Here is a 25,230-nt window from a genome sequence, read left to right as displayed (position 1 = left end):
TAGATACAGGGCAGGGCAGGAACGGAACAGAAAAAGACCCCGTCCTCAGGAGCCCATGTTCCAGGGAGGCAGGCAGCCGTACCTACAAAAAAGTATACATGTTTATATATTCTGCAAATGAGGTGCCAGTTAGCAGAGAGCACGAAGACACAAATCCAAGCAAAGCCAGGTTAAGGGATGGAGCGTGGGAGGACAGGAGTGCGGGTCGGGCAGCCTGTCCCCGCGGAGGATGCTGGAGCAGACCCGGGGGAGGGAGGAGCGGGTTGTGCGCGGAGGAAGAGCCGTCCAGGCCGAGGCTGGAGGGTGGGAATGAGCTCGGTCCTCAGAGCCCCGCAGAGCTGATCTGCACGGAGCAGCCGGGGGGAAGAGGCTGAGCCTGGGAGGGCGCTGGCTTCCCCGCCACTGAGCTGGGAGGCGGCGGGGCTTGGAGCCCCACCAACGTGCTCTGATTTGCGCCTGGAACCGTGTCACTGCCCGGCGGCCGGACCTCAAACAGACGCTAGCGAGACAAAGGTGGACCAGAGAGACCCTTTATAAAGATACTTTGGTGGAAAGACCCCAGTGGTGGCTGGGGCTGGGGAGGCGGTGGGGATGTGGGAAGGGCTTGACTTGAAGGCGGCGTGACTCAGTTTGCTGATGGATCTTACCTGAGCATGAGAGGAAGAGGATGAGCTCCCCCCCACGCTGGACCTCAGGGCGGGTACGGCGTCTGTCCTCACAGGCAGATGGCATTTGTGAAGCTGGGCTGGTCTTCCCAAAGCGCTAGCAGGTTGTTAGCCACTCCGCCTCCCCTTTCCTCGGGTGAGGGATGACAGGCCTTCTAGGGGGCAGAGAGGTAGGTGACGTGGCACGGTTTGTACTCCAGAGCCTCTGCTCTACTGTGTGGCCCAAGCAGGTTACTTACCCTCTCTGAGCCTCAGTTCTCTCGTCTCTAAGCTGAAGATAAGCTCAAACCTGCCTGGAAGAGTCATGAGCTTCCCATGAGGTCCATGGGACAGTGCCTGGCACTTTTCTTCCCTTCCCTCTTCACAAAGGGAATTTGTATTTGGGAAGCAGAACTCCGACAGGGACCTCCATGATCTGCCCCGTCTGTCCGTGTGAGGTCGCACACACCCGGGCATTGTGCTCCGCCCTTCAGCCTCCCCCGGAGTCCTGCTAGGCCGCCTTGCAGACGGTCATGGAGTTGATGTCTGCTGGGCAGGGGTCTCTAATGACCAGGGCTCCTTGGGCTCTGCCCTGGCCCACCCCCCCAGGGCACCCCTCACCTGGGCTGGTACGAGCTCTTCCCTGTCCTCCCAGGTGGTGCCCTGCTCCTGCCGCTGCTGTTGGCCATTGGACATCTCACAGAGACCCCCCAGGCTCGCGGAACGTGACTGGTGCTGGTGCCTGTGGGCCACAGACCGTCCTCTGACAGCCAGGGGTCGCTTCTGCTGGGCCTCAGTGGGGCCGTGAGCTGGGGCCAGTCCGCATTCCTCGCCAAAACGTCAAGGTGCTGGGGTTAACCTGCTGGCTGTCACACCGGAGAGCACATGAGAACAGCAGGCTTGGCCTCCTGCTTCTGAGTGCCCCAGAGAGATCAGACGCGCCTAACAGAGGCCATTTCCAGCAGACAATAAATACCTACAACAGCCATCTCTCCATCCTATTTTTGGCATGACATTCTGTGGTGAAGCCTACCCCAGAGTCTCCCCAGAATGACTGGCACGACATCAGAGTCTGGTCCAGCTCTGGCTACATGCTTTTGGGGTTTCTCATGGCTCCCCACATGTACCTCCTGCTTACAGTGGCCGTTTCTGTAGGCCCCCCCTTCCCCTCCTTACCTGCCCTCCCTCCCTGCCACCAGCATGCAGACGGGGCAAGTAAGCGGTTAGAGCCCCCCAGACGGAAGGGGTCAGAGAGAGGCCCGGGGTTGAGAGAAAGGCCTTGAGCCCCTGAGATGGTTGGCATCCCTCATCAGGAGGGAGGCAGCCTGGCGGCCAAGGCTCGGCTTGGCTGAGAAGCCCCCGCACTGAGAGAGAGTTCCACAAGTCAGACCCGGGACGGGCTGTGTCCGAAGACTGCTTTGGCTGGACTCCGAGCGACTAACCTTCAGGTGCCTTGAGGGAGAGTTCGGTGCTTCCAGACCCCCATTTCAGAGGGTGGCTCTGCCAGGCTTGCTGGAAGCTGGGCCGAACAAAGCTCGTGTGGGACCGGTGGCGGAGGTGGGGGCGCGTAGAGGCAGGACATCCCACTATAGCTCAAGTGTGTTAAATGCCCTCAGGCCAGAGACGCAGCTACTAGAGGAGAGGCCTCTGCAGGCCCTTTCTTCTTTTTTTTTTTTAATTTATTTATTTATTTTTTTTTTATTATTTATTTGACGGAGAGATCACCAGTAGGCAGAGAGGCAGGCAGAGAGAGAGGGAAGCAGGCTCCCTGCCGAGCAGAGAGCCCGATGCGGGGCTCAATCCCAGAAGCCTGAGATCATGACCTGAGCCGAAGGCAGAGGCTTGACCCACTGAGCCACCCAGGTGCCCCAACTCTGCAGGCCCTTTCTAAGGAAACTGATTGTAGAATGCAGAAGTAGAGTGGAGTGTGCGGCCTGGGCTGGGTAGCTGCGAGGTCGTCTCAGGCAGCGCTGAGTGACCCCCCTGAATTCTGCACACCGTCCGCAGCCCGGCCTTGTGCTCTCAGATCACCCGTGTTCGCTCAGTGTGTGAGGGGTTGTGGGCTGGTGCCCAGCTTTCCCCAGAAGACTCTTCACTCTCTTAACTGAAGGGAAGTCTGGAAGGTTTTCAGAGGAAGTGGAGGTGAGAGGGATCCCTCAGCAGGACTGGCCTGCACTGTGCGCCCAGGAGAGTCCCGGGGAGCTCAGGCTCGCCAGCCTCAAGGCCCCACAGAGCCTGCTCCTCTGGTGTGGGCTCCCCGAGTCAGACCCAGGGAAAGGGGAAGAAGTGGGCTCTGCCTAGACTCACTCTGCACCCAAGAGACCCGGGGACGGTCACACAGGCCAGGCAGGGCCTTCCTAGGGGCAGTGTAGGGGACAAGATGTGTGTGAATAAGGGACAAATGAGCCAGCATGTTTTTTTTAAATAAGGGGTGGAATTTTTATGTTTCCTGGGCTTTTGCCCAGATGCTTCCAAATCCCAGAGAGGAATCACTCTGAGGAAAACTGAGGCCAAGGCTGGTCCTAATAGGAATATGAAGCAAACCAGGTTTGGAGTTGACCTCAGCCACGTTCATTACTCCAGTGATACCTTCCCACGGCCCCGCCTACCTGAAGGCAGCAACTGGATGGTATTTGTGCATCCCAAGCAGTGGCGGGCGTGAAGTTGGTCTTTTTCTTAACTTTTAAACATCACTTTCCTTCCTAGTCTACAATCAAAGCTCACCTCAGAAAAATGTAAGATTACCTCATTCACACTGGGATATACACAAATAATAACAGCTTAAAGCATTATTTGCTGAAAGTGTTCTTTCATTAAAGCCTTATTTGTGCAGCTTTTTAAAAGAGAAAAATTAAATGTTACCCTCAGGTATCATTTCACACTGTATCTATGTAGAAAGCCAGTTGTGGTTGTGAGGTAGACTAATGAGGGCGTGTATGTGTGTGTGTGCGCGCGGGTGTGTGTGCACGCATGGAGCAGTGCGCTGTATGAGCACCTGCACCCCGCCCCCCCGCCTTGCCCGGGACAGCGCCCACCTGGTCAGCATCCCACAGAGCTGCCTCTTTGGATTTCATGTGTTCAGTTGTTCTGTTTTCCTTTGCAGGGTTCTACGTGCAGGAGATGGCTGATGCGAGCATGGCCAAGCTGTACTCGGGGCTGCTGGGGGTAGGGGATGAGATCCTCGAGGTGAATGGGGCCAAGGTTGCAGGGCTGGGCTTGGCTCACGTTAAGGAGCTCCTGGCCCACGCAGAGAGCTTGTCAGTCCGTGTGCTGAGGCAGAGGCCTTTCCCTCGGTGACCCAGGGCTGCTCTTGCCCTCACTGTCGCCCCCTTGGCTGCCCTGACCTGCCCCGGGAAGGACGGCTAGAAATGCACTGCGTGAAGCTGCTTTGTGGACGGGAACCAGGTCGCGATGGCGTGTAGCCCCTTGGCTATGGTGGGGCCGCTGGGATTGAGCACCTTCGGGGGAGGGCGGGATGGTGTGCTCTGTTTAAGGATGTTAATTGATGCTGAACTGGGGACAGAAAACGTGGATCTCCTTCCGAGCCGGGATGGTGTCAGTGTCCTTCTGTACCTTTGTTGGCAGGAGGAGGAAAGAGACTCAGGGGTACTTGGGTGAGCCCCCGATTGTCTCCTCACCCCCACGTCTCATCCCACTCCCGAGCAGGGGCTCCCCCAGCCTCCACACTCCAGAACCAAAGAAAGTGCTTGGCCCTATTGGCCGTGAACCTGCCTTTAAAGTCTCAAGTTTTCCATATCCCATTTGACACTTTGCTCTTTTTCCAGAAATGGGTGAAGTGTCCTAATGTAACAGCCTTACAGCCACTGGCCATATATTCCAAACCCAAAATTGGAACATGTGGTCTGGCATGAGAGTTTATCTGGTAGCCAGAATATTAAGAATCTCTGGGAAATTTTTGTGATATATAAAGTTAAGGGGAAAAAATGAACCAAGGTCAGGGAAGGGCAGCTGTGGCCAGTGGGTCTGGCCAGCAACTCCCCCCAGACCCCTGCCCTCTGCCTCTGCCCAGGGAGCCGCTGGTGAGCAGGGCCCGCCTGCCTTCTCTGTTGGAGTGTGGGCACCAGCTGCAGCTGTGGGGCAGCTCTGGGGCAGCTGTCCCCAGCCACATGCTCTCTGCCCAGATTCCCTGGTGGCCTCTGTGGGTGGGCCGGCAGGGAGTGAAATGACGGGGTACCGGCAGGGGGATGGCCTCTCCACCTGGGTGCTTCCCAGCTCTAGGCCCAAAGGGTTGGGACTCTCTGGGAGTAGATGGCTGTGTGTCAGTCTTAAATTATTAAAAAGCAAAGCTGAAGCTTCTCTTGCTCTGAGTCGTTAAATTCTGGACTGGATGCTCACTTGACCTTGAATGGCCTAGAACAGGGGTCTGGAGTGGGGGAAGAGGGAGGGAGGACACGGGCACAGCAGTGAGCTGTGTTGGGCCTGCCAGAGGGGAAGGCCGGCGTTGTCCCCTGGGGTTGGGGTGACAGCCCAAGGTAGATGCAGAAGCTTCCAGAGACAGTCCTTCGGCTGGGAGAGGAGCCTTGGGCAAGGTACATTTCTGAGCAGAAGACGAAAGGGAGCTAGGGGCTTTGGGTAGGTGATACTGGGGGGTGGGGGGGGCAGGGATTGCAGAGGGCAGCTTCAGGGCTGTTGGTAAAACACACAGCCTTTGCTAAAATGCTCTCTCAGCTCTCAGTGGGCAAGGTCACTGAACGTCACATGTGGCCTGAGGGAAAGGTGATGAGGGAGGAGGCAGACAATCCTGTATGGTGTGCTGTGAGTGATCTCGCTGCAGGCCTAACCTGCAGGAGCCAGTTAAAACCCCTCTTTACTGCCCCCTGGAGGCTAGGGGTTGAGGCGTCCTCCCAGAGCCCCTCCGCACTGTAGAACGGGGAGACTGAGCCACCTGGGGGGAGAGGGGGAGGCAGGTGCGTGGGAAGAATGGGGAGGCTCCAGCAGGGGAGCAGGGGAGCCAGCAGACAGGGGCCTGCACGGTGTGAAGAGGGTGCTGGGACAGCTCAGAGAGCAACCTGGCCCCCCAAACTTGGGAATGGCCCCATGTCAGAAACTACAGTCATGGGGAAACACTGGCAGCTCCTGTACCCCGATTTCTGGCCTGGAGGTCATGAAGTTTCATGTTGAATTAAAGCTTCTAGGGACGAAGGCACTTCTCTTTTCTCTGTATGGTGATCGTGGACAGCGTGCCCTTCCGGCTCCAACTGGGAAGAAAGGCAAGAAGGGAGCTCCAGCTGGGCAGGGGCCCTGGAAGATCTCTCAGGAATCCTGAGCCGCTGCTGCTGTTACTTCCTGGGGGCAGGGCCAGGCTCTCAACACATCTTACTCAGTCCTTAAAAAACAGACCTGCCAGATATGCTCTGTGGCCTCTTCCTTTACACAGATGGAGATCCTTTACACAACGACGGGACGTTCAGACCCGGGCTCTCTGACGCACGCCCACTCCTCCCGCTGCTACCCCCCACACACACACCCCCACTCTGGGAAAGCCTTGAAGAGGGGAGTAGACACTCTGGACCGTGTGGGAAGTAGATGTGCACTTCTTGACTAAAGTAGTGCCAGGGGCCCTGATCTGTGTGGGTGGGAGGGCACTGGGATTCCTCCAGACCCCTGTCTGACCGTCCCCATGTGCTCTGTCTGGGGAGCTGCTCGCCAGGTCAGCCTGTGTCACCCACACAAACATCAGAATGTTCTTTCTTGGAACCAAGTGCATTAACGAGGCTCCAGGCCCTAGGACAGCAGTTGCTCAGGATGGTGAGAAAACGGCCTCCAGCGGCCAAGGTCTAGGGGAGATGCCAACACTAGGCCTGGTGTGGGCAGCTGAGCAGGTGACGCTGGCCCCTGACACAGCCTGGGGTGATCAGCCACCCACGGGGCAGGGAGGCTTACCCAGGAGGGGCACCCATGCAGGGTTTTGTAACATGAGTAGGAACTTACAGGAAGGATGAGGGAAAGGACACAAAATAGACAGCATGTGCAAAGGAGTGGTCTTTTCCTGTGCCTGACCTATGTCCCCGCCGCCGGCAGGTGGTTCGTAGTCTGTTTCCCGAGCTCAGCTCCACAGAAGGCAGCAGATGCTGGGACTACACGGAACAGAAAGAGGCTCCAACTTGGGCCTCACACATGACAACAACCTTAGGGTGACAGGTGGGGGTGGGGAGCAAGGGGAGAAGCGGAAGCCGCAGGCCTGGGAGGGAAGGGCCGTCGTGGGCCGGCTGCCCTCCCGCCGTCGCCTGTCACAGCGTTTCCTCTGGGCGCCTCGTCCCGGTGCCAAGGGGCCGGCGGGGGGGCGAGTGCACATCTCGCAGGGCGCGGCCTGCACCAGGAGCCCTGGGAGCGGGGACGGAACCCGGTCGCTGGGGAGCGACCAGGAGGCCACTGTGCGCAGGCAACCGCCCTCGCCCTCCCCGTCAGGAATCTCTGCTCGGAGGCGCGTGTGGCCTCCAAGCCCCGCGGGTCCCGAGAGTTCGCAGGCTGCCGGCTCTCTGTCCGGGCGCCCTCCCTGCCACCCGGCCGCCCGGGAGGTGCCCTCCTCGCCCGCCTCCCGGCCTCTGTCGCGCGCCTCCCGTTCTCCCGCCGTGGTCCCCGTGCTGTCCCTCCTGGCCTCGGCGGGGGTCCGGGCGGGAGACGGGGCTCCGGGCGCAATGCCCCTCCTGGCGCGGACTCGCTTAGAGCCGCAGGGTGACTGCAGCTGGAAGTTTGCCAAAGGCTAGGGGCCTCTGTGGGGGGGGGTGGTTTACCCGCCCCCAGCCCTCAACACACGCAGGACACCTTACTGGGCACCGGAGGCCAGGTAGAGGCTGGCTCCTCCTTTGCCCTCGGGGGACGCAGGGCTGAATGGGGTGCGGGAGGGGGCGGAGGGCCTGGAGGACCGCATGGTGATCGCCCTTGGCTGGAGCTGGCGAGTGGGATGGGACAGGAAAACAGGTGACTCAGGACCCGCAAGCTTGGGGGGGGGGGGGGACGTGGGGCGGGGATGACACTGGGAGGGAGGGAACAGGAATGGCGACCGGTGCATGCAGTGTCCTCAGTCTCAGGCAGGACGGAGAAACCGCAGGCAAGGCTCCATTTTGGGAAGTCAAGGTTAATTCAAGGGCGTGCAGTCGTTATGCCATCTCTCAGCCTGCTCTGTCTGCTCGTCAAATACTCCAGAGCTCTGTTGGGGACATCAGGATTCAATTCTGAATCCTTCCAGCAGCTCTTCGAGGGAGGGAATACTTATCTCCGGGTTACAAACTAGGGGCCTGAGATCCAGGTTAAATTACTTATCCAAGGTCACACTGCAAACTAATGGATGTTGGATTTGAACCCGGCCCTCTGCGACTCCCAGCCTTCATGCATCCTCCCTCCTGGGACCCTGTGGGGCTCACGTTATCCCGAGGCCCTCCAGCACCCCTCCTGGCCCTCAGAGACGGCCCGGCACCTGGCTGGGCACACCCCATCGCTGACCTTCACCAGGGCCGGGCTGAGGGGTTGGCTTCAGCTTTTCTTCAGGGAACTGGCATTGGCGCTCCCACCTTTCCGCAGGGGAACAGATCGCTTTTCAGAACAGTATTTCTGAGATGCAGGTGTAACCCACTCGTGGGTCACAAAATTAGTCAAGACCAACATTTAAAAGAACATCAGTGCTTTGCACAAGCAAGTGTAGGTTTTGTTTAGGAACAAACCTACCCACTGCCAGGGATGGGGGTGTCCTGACTTGTAACTTAAAGGGTCATTAAGACCCTGCTCCAGGGGCGCCTGGGTGGCTCAGTGGGTTAAGCCGCTGCCTTCGGCTCGGGTCGTGGTCTCAGGGTCCTGGGATTGAGCCCCGCATCGGGCTCCTTGCTCGGTGGGGAGCCTGCTTCTCTCTCTGCCTCTGTTTGCCTCTCTGCCTGCTTGTGCTCTCTGTCTCTTTCTCTGTCAAATAAATAAATAAAATCTTAAAAAAAAAAAAAAAAAAAAAAAAAAAAGACCCTGCTCCAGAGGATTTGAAAAACACGCCCTCAGGGCTAAGCCTGGGAGGCTGCCTCCGCCCTCTGATACTCCACACTCCACACGTGAACCTCTTTGGGGGGCGGGCTGCCTCAAGAGGCTGCGGAAACCTTCCTGGACTGAGTGTGCCCGGCCCCCAGGGGAGAGGCATCTTCGATCCTACATCCTGGTCCCCGAGAGGCCCGTGTCCCAGGGGCACGGTATGATGATGTGACTGGACTTTACGCTCCTCCAGACTGGCCTCGGTGTGGTGGGATTCGCCCGTAGGTATGTATCAGCAGGAGCTCGGGCTGTTGGTGCCCTGATCTGGCCACACCCAGACCCGCACACTCACCCACTTCAGGCTGCAGATTCACGTGCCCTTGTCCACGATGGACTCCTTGAAAGCCTTCAGAAACGTCAGAGGTGCCTGTCCTGGGAGGCGCTCCAGGACACCCGCTTGCTGACTTGGGCCCCCTTTCCTTAGCTCCCATATAATCAGGTACAAGCGCTCTTTATTGTGGCTCTTTTCAAATAGAATTTCTTGCTTATTCTCCACCAGACTCACCTGGCAACAACTGGACTTCCCTGGTCCATCTCCTTAACCCACTTCCCACCCCAAGTCCCCAGGCTGGTTCTGGAGCTATTCAGATGGCCCTGCTGTCACCAGATCCCCTCCCTCCCCTCCCTCTCTCCCTCCCCAGCATCCTCTCTGAAGTTTCCCTCCTTCCCATAGAGCCAGAGCACCTGCTTAGAAATGGCAATAGCCTTCCTTGGCAAGGAGCTCTGCCCAGCTTTCTCAGGCTGTGGGCTTGGCCAGGTCGGAGTCCGGGGCCCCGAGGAAGGGGCTGCCGGCGTTGGCTCTGAGTCTCTGCCCACGGAGCCAAGCTTCAACAGCTGCCCTGCCAGGCCTGGAGGACATCCGGGGCTCTCCTGTGGCTGCCCGGCTGCCCGCTGGGCCTGCCTTTGTCTTGTCCTTCTGCAGTCTGGGCTCAGGCCCCGACTCACAGTGTGGGGCTGACGTTAGGGGTCTGGCCAGGTGCCAGGTGCTGGGGAGAGGCCTGTCCTGCCCTTGGGATGCCCGTGTCCCCGGGGTGGAGACAGCCACAGCTGCAAAGAGACAAACCAGTGTGCCAAGGGCTACAATGGAAGCCCCAGGCAGGAGGCCCCGCTCCACCTGGTAGGCAGAGAGGCTTCCCAGAAGAGCCCGCCGTGGGCTCACCGGCCTCCGTCCGAGCTGTGGTGTTACCTCAGGAGCAAGGAATGCTGGCAGCCGCGGGCACTCACAGTGGCGTTCAGATGCCACAACACCGCTTCTCCCCCCCCCCACCCCCGGCGCCTCCAATTGCGTCTCTAGGCTTTTCTGAGTTCATTAATGAGTTTGGCGCACTTACTTTTTGCACATTTCCAGCCAGATAAGAGCTCTGAAACATTTTATCAGCAAGGCTAACCTGCTTGAGGTCCTTGACGAATAGACTTTGTGGACTGCACGGCGGGCGCATAGGGTCAGAGACATGGTCAAGTCCAGGGCACCCGGTGTCCAGGTTTCAGCTCCAGCACTTCTAGTTCAGAGCTTTAACCCACCACGGACCCATAGGACAGCTTTTTTGAGTCCTTGTCCTTGCCTCTGCTTTACCTCTTCTCAGGTTGGAAAGACGCCTTCCCGAGATGCTTGCCTCCCCTCAGATCTGAATGGTGCCTTTTTTGTCTGAATGGAGGCTGGCCTCATAAGGGTCTGGTCAGACCTGGGTTCTCATCCTGACTCTGCCACTTCCTCATGGAACCCTGGGGCAAATTCTTAATTGTTTCGTACCTTTTTCAGGTATAAAGTGGGCCTCGACAGGTTTTCCATCGCGGGGTGGTGGGAATTAAATGAAGACATAAATTTCACTCCTCACCACGTCCCAGATGCCTTGGCCAAAGACCTGTCAGCCCATCAGATTCTCATCAAATGTTGGTTAGAATTTCAGCTGCTAATTCAATATAAAATTTGAGAAACTTGTTTCTAGGAGTTGATGACCCCTTCCCAGAGACTGACCAATCCTCGTGTGGACCTCCGTGAAAGCAGACAGGACAGGACGCGTCTGATGGTGTGGTGGGGAAAGGGAATGCCATCACAGAGGTCAGAAAGGTTGGATCTTCATTTCTCACATCCAAGCTTCTAGAATGCATCCCCTGCGGGGAGACAGATTTGTGGGGATATCTGTGCTCAGACCCTGCCTGCATCTGCACCAAACGGAGGGGTCAATAATGTTCTGTCATCAGTGTCACTTGGGGAGAAGGTGTTTCCAGACGAGTGACACCTCAGATGTGCCAAGGATCAAGGTTTATGGATCTGAACTATGTTCTCTTGGATGGTGCAACATGATGACAGTATGGCCTTCCCTTCCTACGAGTTTAATTTTTGCCTCATGTCTTGTCTTGTATTTTCAGAGTTTTATGTAAGATCTGTAGCCAGTGGGGACCTTTTGAAAGACAGCAAATCACTCTTTCGCTGCACAGCAGAGTCAACAGTGCAGTCAAGGTGCTGGTCGGTCCAGAGCCCTCAGCCTTTTGTGTGTGGGGAGGGTGCTTTTCCCCCTTGTCCACACCACAGTCCACGTTGCCTTGGGCTGGGGTGGGGGATGAGTTGCTTTCATCAGGGGCACACGTAACCATGTCTTCCTCCTAAATCCCATTCTCCTCACCTATTAACTAGAACTCTCAAAATAAGCCCTCATTTCTCTAACAAGGCTGGTTATAGGTTGGTTTGCGTCAACCCTCCTCACTGTTACCTTTGGGGGAAGTCAAAAGACTCACGAAGCGCTGATGTCCCAATTTCTGTGCTCAGTGCTGGGGGCACGGTAAATGGCTCTGCCTCTTATCAGCTGTGTGACCTTGAGAAATTACTTGTGTCCCAGTTTCCACACCTGAGATGGTTATTAGATGAGGAAACCTCACTATCTCATGCAGCCGTTTTAAGTCTCTGCAGACAGAGAATACCTAGAACAGTGCCAGGCACACGGAAGGTGTTCGGTTAATAGGAGTGAGGATGATGATGACAAATGGAATGATGAAGGTCTGTGTCCTTAAGGGGCTCATGTAGCCTCGTGACCTTGTCCCCACACAGAACTGAAGGCAGGGTCTTTCAACTGCCAACTGGGATGGCCCATATTGTTGTTGGCCAACATTTCGGTGAGGGGGAAATAAGGCTCAGGTCTTGCTTCTCTACTCCCCACATGCTCCTTGTCCCAACTGAAACTGTGCTGTATGGTATTTTGAATATACAGTGTGGTTATTTGGGGGTTTCATAATTCATGTGACTTGCCCAGCCAAGGAAATCACAATTTATAATTCAAACCTTCCAATAGCCACACACTTTCCCAGCCCCAGGCATATGCATATGTCCATGTTTATTAATGAGGGCAAAAGGGGGGCGCTGTGTGTAGGTATGAAAGGAAATAAAAACAGAGACAAAACCCAACAAAACAAAGACAAGAACAAACAAAACAACAGCCCAAGACAAAGGTCATGGTCTTTCCATTTCTCTTTTAATACTGAACAGTAGTATTCTTTGTACAGCTGTAACATGATTTCAAGAGCAGAAGTAAGAAACATTACTGATAGACTCCAGGGTGTAAAAATACCACTTTGAAAGACGGCTAGTTGAGATTTTTCTTACACAGTATTTTTAAAAAGTTTTCAAGTGTGTAGTGTCATCAGTTTGTTTAATGTCAGAATTACACGCAAAGCTGCAGAAGAGGTTTTATTATGCAGGGATGGTTTACCGTAGCCTAAATTCCACGACGCAGTAGCAGTGATTCTGAAACTAGACTGGGCGTCAGAACCCCCTTGGAGGGCTTGTGAACGCCCCAGAGTCTGTGATACAGCAGGGCCGGGGAGGGGTGCCTGAGAACCTGCATTTCTAGCAAGCTCCTGGGCGATGGCTGCTGAGGCTGGTCCCACACCGCACTTAGACCTGGCCTGTAGGAAAAGCAAGACGCATCTACCTGTGGTGAAGGGTGTCGACTGGCACCAGGACCACCGGGCTCTTCTCATGGGGACTAGCAGGGGGATGGGGGGCACCACCTGGAAGTCACCTGGGCATCTGCAATTCTAATCTTTGATCTCACTTCTTTAGTTTGTACTTTCTAGTTATTTAAAAACGAAACACTGTAGATTATTTATCTTTCAAAAGAAGATTCCATGGTTTAATCCAGCTGAATACTGCCAGGTATTACACATTTGATTTTTTCATTACACTAACTTCTGATTGCATATGAGCCAGTGAAAGCGTGTTTTTCCACTTATAAAAAACGAATCCACAATCATTTACAGCTTGCTGTCTTTGGCCCTTTCCTGGTTTCCAGGCCACCCTCACCCACGGCATTCTCCCAGCCTGGGTCAACCTAGGACGGAAGCACATCAAGCTTACAAGCAAGTTCCAGTAACTTATTCTACTGGGAGGCACCTGGCTGGCCTCTCCTCACCCCGCATGGATACTTCCTTTTCCCGAGGACTAGGACGTCTGCCTCTCCCAGGGCGGACTTCACCTACAGGGAGCAGGGTCTCAGCTAAAACCCACTTTCTGCGGAGCAGAAAGAAAAATGGTTAATGTGGTCTCAGCCCAGGGCTGACAGAAAGCCTGGCCTGTGTGGTGCGTCAGGCTGACACGGAGCTACACAACAAGGTCCAAGAGCTTTGCTCAGCGAACAGTGAGGCTGGGGGTCTTATTTCTAACACCCCCTGGATAATCGAGTGGCTTCTGGGTTCAAGAACTCCTAACCTTAAAAAAAAAAAAAAAAAAAAAAAGGATAAAATACACTTTCTCACAGGTCCATGCCAAGCAGCCGCGCAGGTGACTGGGATAATCACCATCTCAGCAGAGTTCCCATCTACACAGCCTTGGGGAAGGGCATTTCTGGACAAAGGTCACATGGGAAGGAAAACAGCACCAACACATTAGCTTATGTCACAGGGAAACCAAGTTCTTCTTTCTTCCCCACCTTGCCATAACACCTGTATCGGTAAAGAGACCAGAACATAACGAACTCCCGCCTACAGGTAGATGGCAGCAACACGGCGGAGGCCCCACGGGAGCTTTCGAAGCTTCAGTGTTTATCCAAAAGCAAAAAACATCAGACGGTGGGGGTGAGGGATGCGCATTACAGGTCACTACCGGCCTACCTTGTTATGTCACCGAGGTCACTTGTCCCAGGCTGTGCACGAGCTCCCTGGGGCCCAAGTCCAGAACGCAGCGCAACGAATGATCCCCGTGTCTGTGGGGGGAGCCGTGCTGGGCTCGTCCTAAAACAAGAGGGCTGAGCTGAGTGGTCCAAGCCCTTCCACTGGTGCTGTTGGGGACGCTGACCCCAGAGGCCAGCCAGCCCGGGCTTCAGCCCTGCCGTGAGGGACGGGGCCCTGAGCCTTAAGAGCCGGAGCCTCGGAGGTTCACTGCACGGCTCTCCCAGTCTGTCTGAACGGCTGTTCTACGCGGAATTCTCTTGATTCTCTGGACCTGACACCTGAAGGCAGCTTCAGAGTGTCACAGCAAGGGACCTCGGTGAGGCCGGTGTCCACGCGGGCCTTGCAAGAGTAAGACCTTCTCCCTTGAAGCGCAAGCATGTCTGTGAAGGCGGGGATGGGGGGGGGGGCGGTAAGGACAGCAGGGCAGGCTCGCCTGGTGACGCCGCTGTCCCCGCTCAGAAGCAGAGGCCCTGGGGGAAGCCCGTGGCTGCGCCCCCGCCGGGCCGTTCACAGGGGCGCCGTCTTCCCGCCCGGACTGGTCGGGGACAGCGCCGCGTGTCGGAGGGGCTGGAGGTCGGCGAGCCCTCTGGTTTCACCTCTCTCTGCTCTTGATGGTGAAAAACCATGCTTTTCAGAAACGTTATTCTTAAAAAACCTGGGAGGGAAAGAAAGGCCCGCGAGAGGAAGACAAAGGGGCGGGGCGCGCACGCCGCGGCTTCCAACTTCCGCTCTCGGGCCGGCCCGCGGCTGTTCCGCTTCCGCTTCCGAGCTCGGCCCGCGGCCGGAGGTGAAGCCCCGCGCCGGAGCCCGCCGCGCTTCAGAGCCGCTCCCGCGTGTCACGCCGGTCCCGGATCCTCCAACGCGATGAATTCTCTAGAAAGGTAACGGTCTCACTTTATAGCCAGGGAAATTACCAAGAGAAAGATCTTGGCTCTGCCATCTTCGCTTACAGAAGGTACCACACGTCGCTGAGACAGATTTCTGTTGGAGTCAGACTAGATTTCTCTTCACAGCCCCGAATCTCACGAGGTGAGAAGGAGTGGGAGTTGCCAAGCGGTTGGCTACCAGACCCATCAGTCTGTTTAACTCTGGCTAAAAGCGGAGGATAATGGGCAGGCTACCAAGTTTCCTCCCTTGGGCTCTGGCGTGAGGAGCCTCGTGCGGCACACGCGGCTGCGACTCCCAGCGGCCCCCGGCAGCGGGCGCCCACGGAGCGCCGGGGCGCGCAGTCCGCACAAAGGCGAGATGCAAACTCGGGACTAAAAACGAAAGGTATTTCGGTTTTCCAGCTGGATCCCCACTCTGGCAAACTCTCGATGCTTCATTCCCCCCACCTGTCCCCCCAGATCAGATGATTAGAAAAACTTTCTTCCAATAAACCGATAAATGTAAGCCGAGCTCTCTAGTATCCATCACATCCCGCCAGTTCCTTAGAAATGACATGTGTCGGGGCGTCGAGGCTGCGGGGAAGAGCCCGCACGCTACAGCATGTGCCTCTGAGCAGGGCACAGGGTCACAGGGGTCTACTTCTCTCCCCGTTTTACAGGCAGGGGGACCACGCAGGTGCCCCCCAAAGCCTCGGCAGTGTTAGGATCAATGATGAATAAATATTTGTCCTCAAAAATCAACCTAAGCCCCTGCCTTGTTCCCTCGGGCTGCCCCGTTTGCATTCTGAGCAGAGACGTCTGCAGCGATGCCCAGTTCGGGCACAACAGGGTCAGACCCAGGATCACGCTGGCGGGGCTGGAAGCTTTGCTGGGGGCAGAGCCAACTCGGAGGATCACGGTAAGAGGCTGCCCGTCCAAGAGTGGTTCCTGCCAGGCGGAGAGACACGGGCGCCCGCGGGGGAACGCAGGCACTGCTCGCATCTTGAAGTAAACTTTCTCCTCCTAAGGAAATCCCTGGCCAGCTTCAGCGGGAGTCTGGTCTACAATAGCCACTGCTTAGCAAACACTAGAAATGAAGTGAGGTCCTCGTGCCAATTCCAAATCTCTCCAGACATTTAGTAATTACCCGGGTCCCAACACCTGGCCTGCCGACCTCAGGAAGCATCTTACCCATTAATGACCAGGCACGCTCCCAACAGGCCCCAAGGACACCCGTGACAGTGGTGCGGGGCACAGTAAACCTGGTAATAGCAGGAGAAGAGCACGGCTTTTGGATGGCATGATTATACAGGTCATTAGGCTGCCAGCCGCCTCTTGTAGCACGGAGTGTGGATTACAGTACTGAGACAAGGTCCCCATGTAGGGTGGACAAAGACCTGTTCATTTTAATGCAAATCTAAGGACCATCCCTGTTCTAAGTTTAGAGAAAACTATTTCAATGAGTCTCAAAACTTGTAAAACAAATAATCTAGTAGCCTATGTCTGAAGCCCTTTGTAGTAATCTTGTGTTTTTTTTGCTAATTTGAAAAAAATAACTTATTTATATATCAAATAGAGTGTAAACGTGGATGTCAGCCACCCTTTTAGTTAATAAATCTGCTTTTAGCTTTCAGCAAGAGGCAGATTTCCTTACCTACCGTGATCCTAACCATGAGAAAATACCCTTCTTTAAAAAACTGTTACAAATATTTATTAAAAAGTGCAATTCATAAGTCAGCTGGGCAAGTACATCATTGCAAATCACAAAAAAGGGGGGGAAAAGCCCAAAGCAAATAAGCAAAAAAAAAAACCCCAAGAAATACAGACAAAACATGAAAAAGGGGAAAAAGGAAAAAAAAAAAGTGTGCCGAGGAATGGGCCCCAATAAGATGAGGAAACAGGAAGTCAAAGCTAGAGCTCTATCCAGACGTTGCCGTGCTTTCCAAGTGCAGAAGGTGGTGGGGAGAGCGTGGCCCCTGCCGCCGGGCTCTGGGTCGGCTGGCGCTCTACACCGGTGACGGCATCAGGGAGGTGATAAAAATATCCTACAGACACCGGGACGCTGGAGGCGTTTAAGAAGTCATCGGAAGCTTGAAGTTTAGCATCTCAGCAGTTTCAGCTACTAAAACTCAATTAAAGCATCCGTTCTTCAAATTTGAGTTGGCTCAGTTATTTGAATGGGTAATTTAAAAAAACCGAGTTGTCATCTCAGGGGGAAAAAAAAACCCACCCAAGTTCACCTACAGCCATTCTTGCCATTCATCACAGGTTAAGAGAAGTCTGGTCCAGAACTAGCCTTTTTGGTCATTACGGTTTCTGAGTGAGTGTCGCTGTACCTGCCAGTGTACCAACCGCTCCTCCCCCCCCAAGCAGAGTGCCACAGCAATGACCTGACCGGCCACGAGACCGGCCCCAGGTCCAGACCCATCCAAGCGAGCGGCTGAGCTGCACAGCAGCCGTACAGGTAAGGGGCGTCCTAGAAACAAGCAGGCCCAGGGTAGTGACACGAATCTGGCAAGGCTCTGGCCTCCGGCAACCTCGTCCACCCTCCCCTCAGCTGTGCAAACCCTGGGTCCCGCTGCCCCCGCCTCCCTTCGGTTCAGGCCACCAGCTGTCGGCACCCCCAAAGCCTTGTGCTTTCTGTTATTTTTCCATTAGTTGTTTCTACCACAGAATAATGAGCCTGGAAAAGCTATTTTATCCCAGCACTCATCCCTGAAAAATGGACCACTGCGTTTTCTGTCACAAACTGCTTCTGGGCCTTGTGTCCCCAATAGCAACCAGCTCTGGGGGGGCGGGGGTCCAAGGCCACGGGCCGCTGCCGCCACGGGAGAGGAGACCCGCCCGGAGCCGGTGCGGCCAGCGCAGTCCCGGAGGGCACGGGCGTGCTGTCTGAGCAGGGGAAGGAGCGGCCAGAAATGGATGGAATGAGCAACAGCAAGCGCTAGTTGAGTCGCGAACTTTCCTGGATTCCTCAGAGGCTGTCCTGGGGGCCCAGGCCCCGGAGGCAAAGCAGCGGCGAGCCGTCCTCAGGACAGGACAGGACAGGCCAGGCGGCGCCGGGCACGCACAGTCATCCGCCTCCTCTTCCCAGTGGCCCTGCCAGCGCCGGGGCAGCGCCGCTGTCTCCGCGGCGGGGTCGCGAGGAGGGAGGTCAGTGCAGGCTGTGTTTTCCAGACAGGAGTGTGAGGAGACGGCAACGCGGGGCGCTGCTGCCCGCCTCCCCTGGGGTTCGTGCGCAGGAGCCGCGCGGGGCCGCCGTCACAGCACTAAGAAGAAGACCAGCACGACCAGCAGGACCACGAAGAGGACGGCGATGGCACACCACTGGCGCCGATCTGGAAGGCAGGACAGGAGGATTAGCGCTCGCGAAGCCGCACTCCCCAAGGTACAGCCACAGGCAAGGCCCCGCAGCAGAGCGGGGACAGAAAGTGCACGGGTGGGCGCACAGAGGCTCCAGAGCCTGCCCGGGGGGCCTGCCCCAAGTGTGCATCCAGGGCTCGGCCCGTCTCCTGAAAACGGGCCTCTAAGTGTGTGCTTCGCGTCTCAAGCCCTGAGTTAGACTCTGTGGCTCTCGGTGTGCTGCTGCTGGGGGACACCGTGTCCGCGGAAGGCGGCTGGCATCGGCCTTACAGACCAAAGCCCGTCTGCTTTCATCTCCCACCGAAGTGAAATCATTTCATTCAACAGTAATCATGTTCTTTGCTCAATGAGCACTAGGGGAGGATGGACAGAGGACAGAAGCGCCTGCTGGTCACTTCAGGAAATGAGGAGCTGAGAAAGCAAACTCTGGGATCAAGTGCACGATCAACATTGCCCCACATCCGGTCAGGAAAGGGCACAGCCTGCCTGTCAATGAAAGTGGAATGTCTTCTCTGAAACATTCTGCCCTACCGATGCGCGAGGACAAGCACCGGAAGCTAAGTGGCTAGAGTCCAACTAAACGGCGAGGGCAAGGAGGCTGGAGGGGCAGGAGGGGGCAGGAGGGCCACGGGGAAGCCCCAGAGGAGCCCCAGCTGCACCCACAACCCTGCGTGCGGGGCCCTCACACTGCACAGCAGCTGCCTGGCCGGGCTTTGTGAGTGTGAACACGAACAGCCTCACACACTCTGGGCCGGGCCGGGCGTGGGGCCCAAGATGCTGCCATTGCCAGGATGCCTCATTCACTTGTGCAGGTGTAGAAAGAACACACGGTCTTTCTGCAGACGAGTCCTGCATTTTCCACGAAGGGTCAGACTGAGAGAACAGGATTTCATGGGCCTATGAAAATGCAATTCAACAGCTAGAAAAGATCACTTGGTTTAAACAGAAACATAAAGTCATACTGATTCATCAGAAGGTTATTGGAGAGCCTGCAGATTGTGGCACACCACAGTTATCAAGAATCACATTATATAAAGGTCTGAATCTAGGAAAACAGATTGCCAAACTGTCTACAAAACAATGCTAAGTCCATAGACCGAGCACTTAAATTAATTAAATGTCATGGAGAGCAGAATCTTAGAATCGGCCGACAGCCAGCCACCAAGTGGCAGTAAGCTAAGCGAGTACCATCTCAGTGCTGACCACCTTGTTCTACTTCAGGCGTGCTACAAACTCACTAGTAAGTGTGATCAGGGCAAAGACCCCATGTCTGTCGGTTCCTTACCTGACAGGGGCTAGTCGAATGGGCACGGGAGGCAGAATCAGCCTACTCAGAAAATATTTTTAATCTGTTTATCGCTTCACTAGCCAAGAAAACTTGAGTATCTAGGATTTTTTCATCTTTTTAAAAATGTTTATGATGTTTTAAAAACCCTCTCATTAAAATGATTAGTCAATATTCCTCCAGGACAAAACAGTCAAGGTAACTGCTTCCTAACCACCCCTACCCCCCAGCCTCATACAGATCCCTACACCGCTCCCCATCCTGCCATCTCAAACCCAGATTCCCGATACTCAACCAGTTTTCCACTTTCTGGCTTTCCACCAGCCTCTACCCAATCCCCTCCCACCCCCAATCAATTTCTCTTCCACAACTGCATTGAACTGGGGGTTTTCATCAAGAAGTTGGGTCACATGAGCCAGCACAACCCAGAACGCTGTTCCAAGCCACCTTCCTCTGTAGTGGAAAGCTGCTGCTGGGTTAGCCTGAACCAGGAAAGCTCTAGGAGCCGTTACTGCAGCTGACTTTTCCCCAGAAGGGGTGAGTCCTAACCACAAAGGCTTCTGAGCTCTTAAGTGAAAAGCCTAACCAGCTTGGCAAGTTCGAGACCTGCCTCAAAAAGTCAGAGAGGAACAAAGAGAACTCCCAACGGCAGGGTTTTTTTCCCCCTTCCAGAATATTTTCCTCCCCTAAAGAGAAAAGATAACAGAATTTTGGAATGTGAGGGGAAGAAAACCTCCGTATCTACTCAAAAGAACAGACCTTCCTTGGGTCACCTGGAAAGGCAGGTGCAGCATCTTGGCTGTCCTAGGCCGCAGAGCAGCCAGCCACGGGGAGGGCAGCTGCCCTGTGCATGCTCAGTGACCGCCTCGTCGAACATCCGTGTGTCTTCCTACACTTCAAGGACAGATGAAAAGGTAGTCAACCTGCCCCAAAGTTTTGGAGAACAGAGACAAATACAAACTGCCTTGTTGTCAAACTGAAGCCAGCACCACCGCGCAGGAGGTCCCTGAGCAAGCTTTCTTCTGGGAGTGAGCAAAGATTAAAATGAAAATCCCAGGCGAGCTGTCCAAACTGAAGGGCCTTTCAGGCTGAATGCTCTGTTTTCTGGCTCTTTCTCTTAGACAAACATAATTGAAGTCCCCACTTTGCTCCCCAAACTTTTCTTTCAGGGTAAAGTAGAATAAAGCATAAACAAGGCTCAGTGCTATTTATACACACTGAACGGCTTATCACAATGCAAGTACTTTTCTAAATTATTCATACCCGGAATGCTGCGAAACAAAGACACAGTGCATCTTTGTTCTTTGCTCTTCCCCAAACAAAACTGGTGCTGAAGTAGCTACTTGACTTTGTGACTAATACATACACTAGTGAGAGGTCTGGTGTTGCAACTGGTTATAAATAGTTCATTAACTTTTTTTTTTTTTTAAGTAGAGGGGTGAAGGTGGGAGAGGAGAGAACACGGAGCAGTAAGGAAGGCGGCTTTCCTAACCTTTCTCTGAAGTGTGTGAAAGATGAACTAAGGGGGCACCTGCTTCCGGCAATGACTTGCTAGAAGCATAAAGGTATTTGTCCCTGGAAAGAAAGAAGGAAGTCTGGCCACCAGGTTCCCTCTGTTTTGGATCTAACAGGTCTTTTGTCCTGCAGAGCCATATTCTGCCTGTCTTGGTATTTTTTTAAAACACAAACATTTGGTAAATACTAATACACGGGAGACACTGTTAAACACTTGCAGATTAACTACTGTTACTTCATTTAATCTTCACAATGATCTTGAGACGAAGGCATCAACCTATTATTTTACAGATAAGAAGCTGAGCCCCAGACGACTGTTCTATAACCTATGAGTTGAAGTGCTGGAAAGCAAATATGCATTTGTATTTAAGTCTCAGCTCAAAAGTCCAAAATATCAGACCCCATAGCAGAGACCTGAGGGGAGGAAACCCAAAGAATGACGTGTCAAGAAAGAGGGGGGTTCCAGTAGGGGAGCTGGGAGCTCTGGTTCAAAAACAGCTTCGTCAGCTCAAGGAGCAGCTCAGGTCCTCCCTTCACCAGTCCACTCCAGCCAACGAAAGAAAAAAGGAAATACTGGATTTTCTTTCATTTAAAATACACTATTTCTGGGATGCCTGGGTGGCTCAGTTGGTTTAGCATCTGCCTTCGGCTCAGGGCATAATCCTGGAGTCCTGGAATGGAGCCCCACGTTGGGTTCCCTGCTCAGTGGGGAGTCTGCTTCTCCCTCTGCCTCTCCCCCCCCCTGCTCATGCTCTCTGTCTCGTTCACTCGCTCTCTCTCAAATATATAAAATCTTTAAAAAAGAATAAATAAAACGTATTATTTCTAATGTACTAGGGGAGGTAAGGGTTGTTACTATTAAAAAAAAGGGGGGGGCGCCTGGGTGGCTCAGGGGGTTAAAGACTCTGCCTTCGGCTCAGGTCATGATCCCAGGGTCCTGGGATGGAGCCCCACATCAGGCTCTCTGCTCGGCGGGGAGCCTGCTTCCTCCTCTCTCTCTGCCTGCCTCTCTGCCTACTTGTGATCTCCGTCTGTCAAATAAATAAAATCTTAAAAAAAAAAAAGTCATTGGAACATATTTTCCTACACAGTGACTGATTTGAAAACTGTTAATTCTTCATCCCATCCTGCTGCAAACCCGATGGAGTATTTCACTGTGGATTTAAATGAAAACCATTAAATTAGATCTGTAAGGCCACCTTATTCTGAAATGGTAGGAGTTTCTCGATGAAATTAAGTCGGTCCAGAAGAAAACAGTAACTGGCTTAATTACTTATAAGAGTAATTTTATAATAAGTTCCCTATTTTGGCAAGGAAATAGAAAAAATAAAATTAAATAAGAAAGGATTTTCTAAAGAGAGTTGATCTGCCAGGAGAAAAGCCACCCAACACCACCAGCCTCGTGCAGTGGGGGAGCACAAAGACCACTTCTCAAGCCACAAGCAGCAGACAAGGCCTGTGCAAACTAGTCTTCCTTCTCCGACCGAAGAGCAGGACCAAAAATGTCCCACAGGAGAGGGTGCCTGGGTGCCTTCGGCTCGGGTCATGATCTCAGGGTCCTGGGATCGAGTCCCGCATCGGGCTCTCTGCTCGGCAGGGAGCCTGCTTCCCTCTCTCTCTCTGCCTGCCTCTCTGCCTACTTGTGATCTCTGTCAAATAAATAAATAAAATCTTTAAAAATAAAAAAATAATAAAATTTTTTTTAAATGTCCCACAGGAGAGACCCGAAGGGGCATGCCTATGAGAACCCTATAGACAGTGTTTCTAAATTTAAGTAGGAATTCTTAAGCTTTAAATATGATACATACCACTGGTCATGTGAGATACTTTTGCAAGTTTCTTCATCACATTGTCCAGCCGAGACTGAGTGCTCTCCAACTCATGAGAAAAGTCATCCAGCATACTAGAAAGAGAAGCAGACCCAGAAGGGTAGCTGGTCAGCATAAAGGCTTGGCAATGCATTGGCCACGGAATTAAAACAGGATCTATGCCTCCGTTTTGGCAAACCTAAAACCGGTAACTTTGGGATTCAAGCCCCCAATCAATTATCCAAAATCCTTAGCACAAGATAGGTTTTTGAATTTTGCGGAATTAAAAAAAAAAGGTACTAAGTTGCACGTACTGTGTATTAGCCAACACCCTCAAGCAGGGTCGGGGGCAGACCTCGTCATCAAACACGGTAACATCACCTCAGAGCAAGCCATGAAGGATCATAGCTGCAGTCAGTTCAGGTCAGGTTCTTCATAGTAGGAACTTGCTGAAAACTTTTTTTTAAAAGACTTCTTTTTTTAACACTCTCTCGACTTCATGATCGGAGATCAGGCAGCATGGACCGGACCATACAGTAACACAAACTCAGGGGCAGGGCAGCATACACGGAGGAGGCTAAGCAAAGCCCAACAGGCAGGCTTTGCCGCTTGCTTACCTCACTGCCCTGACAAGGCACCCCACTCTGGGACTGTTTTCGTATCTGTAAAATGGGGCAGCTTCGGGTCTTATGGGGACCAGGGTGTAACACAAAGCACTTTATGGCAAGGAGTTAAACACGCTTTAATCACATAATAATCTCCCTAACCGTGCTCTGTGCTTTGTCACAGAGCTGGGAGGCCCTGGGACTGACACTCCTGCAGGTGCGCCCTCCTCGTCTATACCCACAGAGGAGTTGGTGTTTGCCCACTAAGAGAAGCAGCTCCAGGAAGCAAATACTGTTGGCTGTCCAAGCTGCAGCTGGGAAAGAAAACACCAAAATACTCTAACTCCAGTGGTGTTTATTTCATAAATGACGAAACATTCCAGACTTTTCCAATCGGAGAAAGACAACATATGATCTCCCTGATATGAGGAAGTGGAGATGCCACATAGGGGGTTTGGGAGATAGGAAAAGAATAAATGAAACAAGATGGGATCGGGAGAGAGACAAAACATAAGAGACTCTTAATCTCACAAAACAAACTGAGGGTTGACAGGGGCAGAGGGGTAGGAAGAGGGTGGTTGAGTTATGGACATTGGGGAAGGTATGTGCTATGGTGAATGCTATGAAGTCTGTAAACCTGGCGATTCACAGACCTGTACCCCTGGGGATAATAATACATTATATATTTATAAAAAAAAAAACAACAAAAAAACATTCCAGACTTTTCAACTTGCAGTGAACATATGATTATCCCAAGTATGGAACCTTACACACCAATTAGTAGCAGAGGTCTTATTAAAAAGGCTTTATTACCCTAGGAGCATCAGTGGCAGCTAGAAATGATTGGGCTTGGTCTGTGCCCACAAGAGGCACCTGACTGCCCTCAGGATTCGGGACAACCAACTCCTCATTAAGTCAATTATTAAGTAAACTCCATGCTGACAACTAAATAAACAGATCTTTGTCCCTTACCTGAAATTTCAAATTAACAACACTATTAGCTCATCTAAGATCCTGGTAGCATCTTGGCCTGCAGCTGCAGACCTATCCAGGCAGGGCCAAATACTGAAAAACAAGAGCCACCCTTGTATGCTGGGCATGACTTTTCCTACTGAGGACAAAAAGGCCAGTCACCCAACCTCCAGCCCAAGGACACCCACTAATCTAGGTTTCTAGCCCAGATCTGACTCGGTGCTATCCAAAAGAAACAGACTGTGAGTTCGATATGCTATTTAATATTTGCTAGTAGCCACATTTGAAACAAAAAGATGAAATTAATTTTAATAATCTGGGTTTTTTGGCCTCATGTATCCCAAATATTATCATTCCAACGTGTAATTAATATTAAAAAAAATCAATCACAAGCTATACTACCTTTTTTTTTCCACAGGAAGCCTTCAAAACTTGATGTGCCTTTATACTCAGGGCACATTTGTGTTTAGACTGGCCGCATTTTATGTCATCACTAGCCACAGTTGCCAGTGGCCACCGTGCTGGAGGACACAGGTCAAAATCCAAGACTCGGGGGCTTTCCTTTTAATTTACTTATTATTTTTACCAAAGTGAGACACAGTTTAAAGGGCTAAATAGCATGTTCAGGCTTTTTGTGGGGAAAAAAAAAAAAAAAAAAACATGGCTGTTTCCCGTCCCCTTGGACAACTGCTGCCAACCCCTCCCACTATCCCCTGGGTGCTTTCTCCATGCGTTCAAGTAACACTCACACCAGAATCCTGTCCTACCGACTCGACTCTAGAAAAGCTAGGGCTTAACTCTGCGCCCACCTCCTTCCTCATCTCTGCATCCATCCCGCCACTCATCCCCGTTCCTTCCAGCAGGACCGTGTCACCACGTGATGAGCACACCCTTCAGGGCTCACACTGCCACGAGGCAGGGAACGGTGTCTGCTCCTTGGCGCCCCCTGTGGCCGGCAGAGGATTCAGCTTTCTCTGG

General features: G+C 53.3%; 2 protein-coding genes across 2 annotated transcripts in view; one reads left to right on the top strand and one right to left on the bottom strand.

Annotated features, from left to right (window-relative positions):
- KIAA1614 overlaps window positions 1-4,961 on the top strand; it is a gene marked incomplete at its 5' end in the record, with an annotated part of 36,566 nt that extends 31,605 nt beyond the window's left edge. Inside the window, one exon of the mRNA XM_080824504.1 lies at window positions 3,748-4,961. Within this exon, the coding sequence (XP_080680630.1) occupies window positions 3,748-3,941 (194 nt within the window). The 3' untranslated portion in view covers window positions 3,942-4,961. The remainder of the gene's footprint in view (window positions 1-3,747) is intronic.
- Window positions 4,962-16,399: 11,438 nt separating this feature from the next.
- Window positions 16,400-25,230, bottom strand: part of STX6 (syntaxin 6) — a 46,818-nt gene continuing 37,987 nt past the window's right edge. Inside the window, exons 7-8 of the mRNA XM_080824448.1 lie at window positions 22,676-22,770; window positions 16,400-18,042 (exon numbers count right to left, since the gene is read on the bottom strand). Coding sequence (XP_080680574.1) covers window positions 17,966-18,042; window positions 22,676-22,770 — 172 coding nt within the window. The 3' untranslated portion in view covers window positions 16,400-17,965. The remainder of the gene's footprint in view (window positions 18,043-22,675; window positions 22,771-25,230) is intronic.

Source organism: Martes martes, assembly GCF_963455335.1.
Source record: "Martes martes genome assembly, chromosome: 15".
Lineage (NCBI taxonomy): Eukaryota > Metazoa > Chordata > Mammalia > Carnivora > Mustelidae > Martes > Martes martes.
The sequence above is the reverse complement of the archived record's forward strand: the minus strand, read 5'-3'. Positions and strand labels throughout refer to the sequence as shown.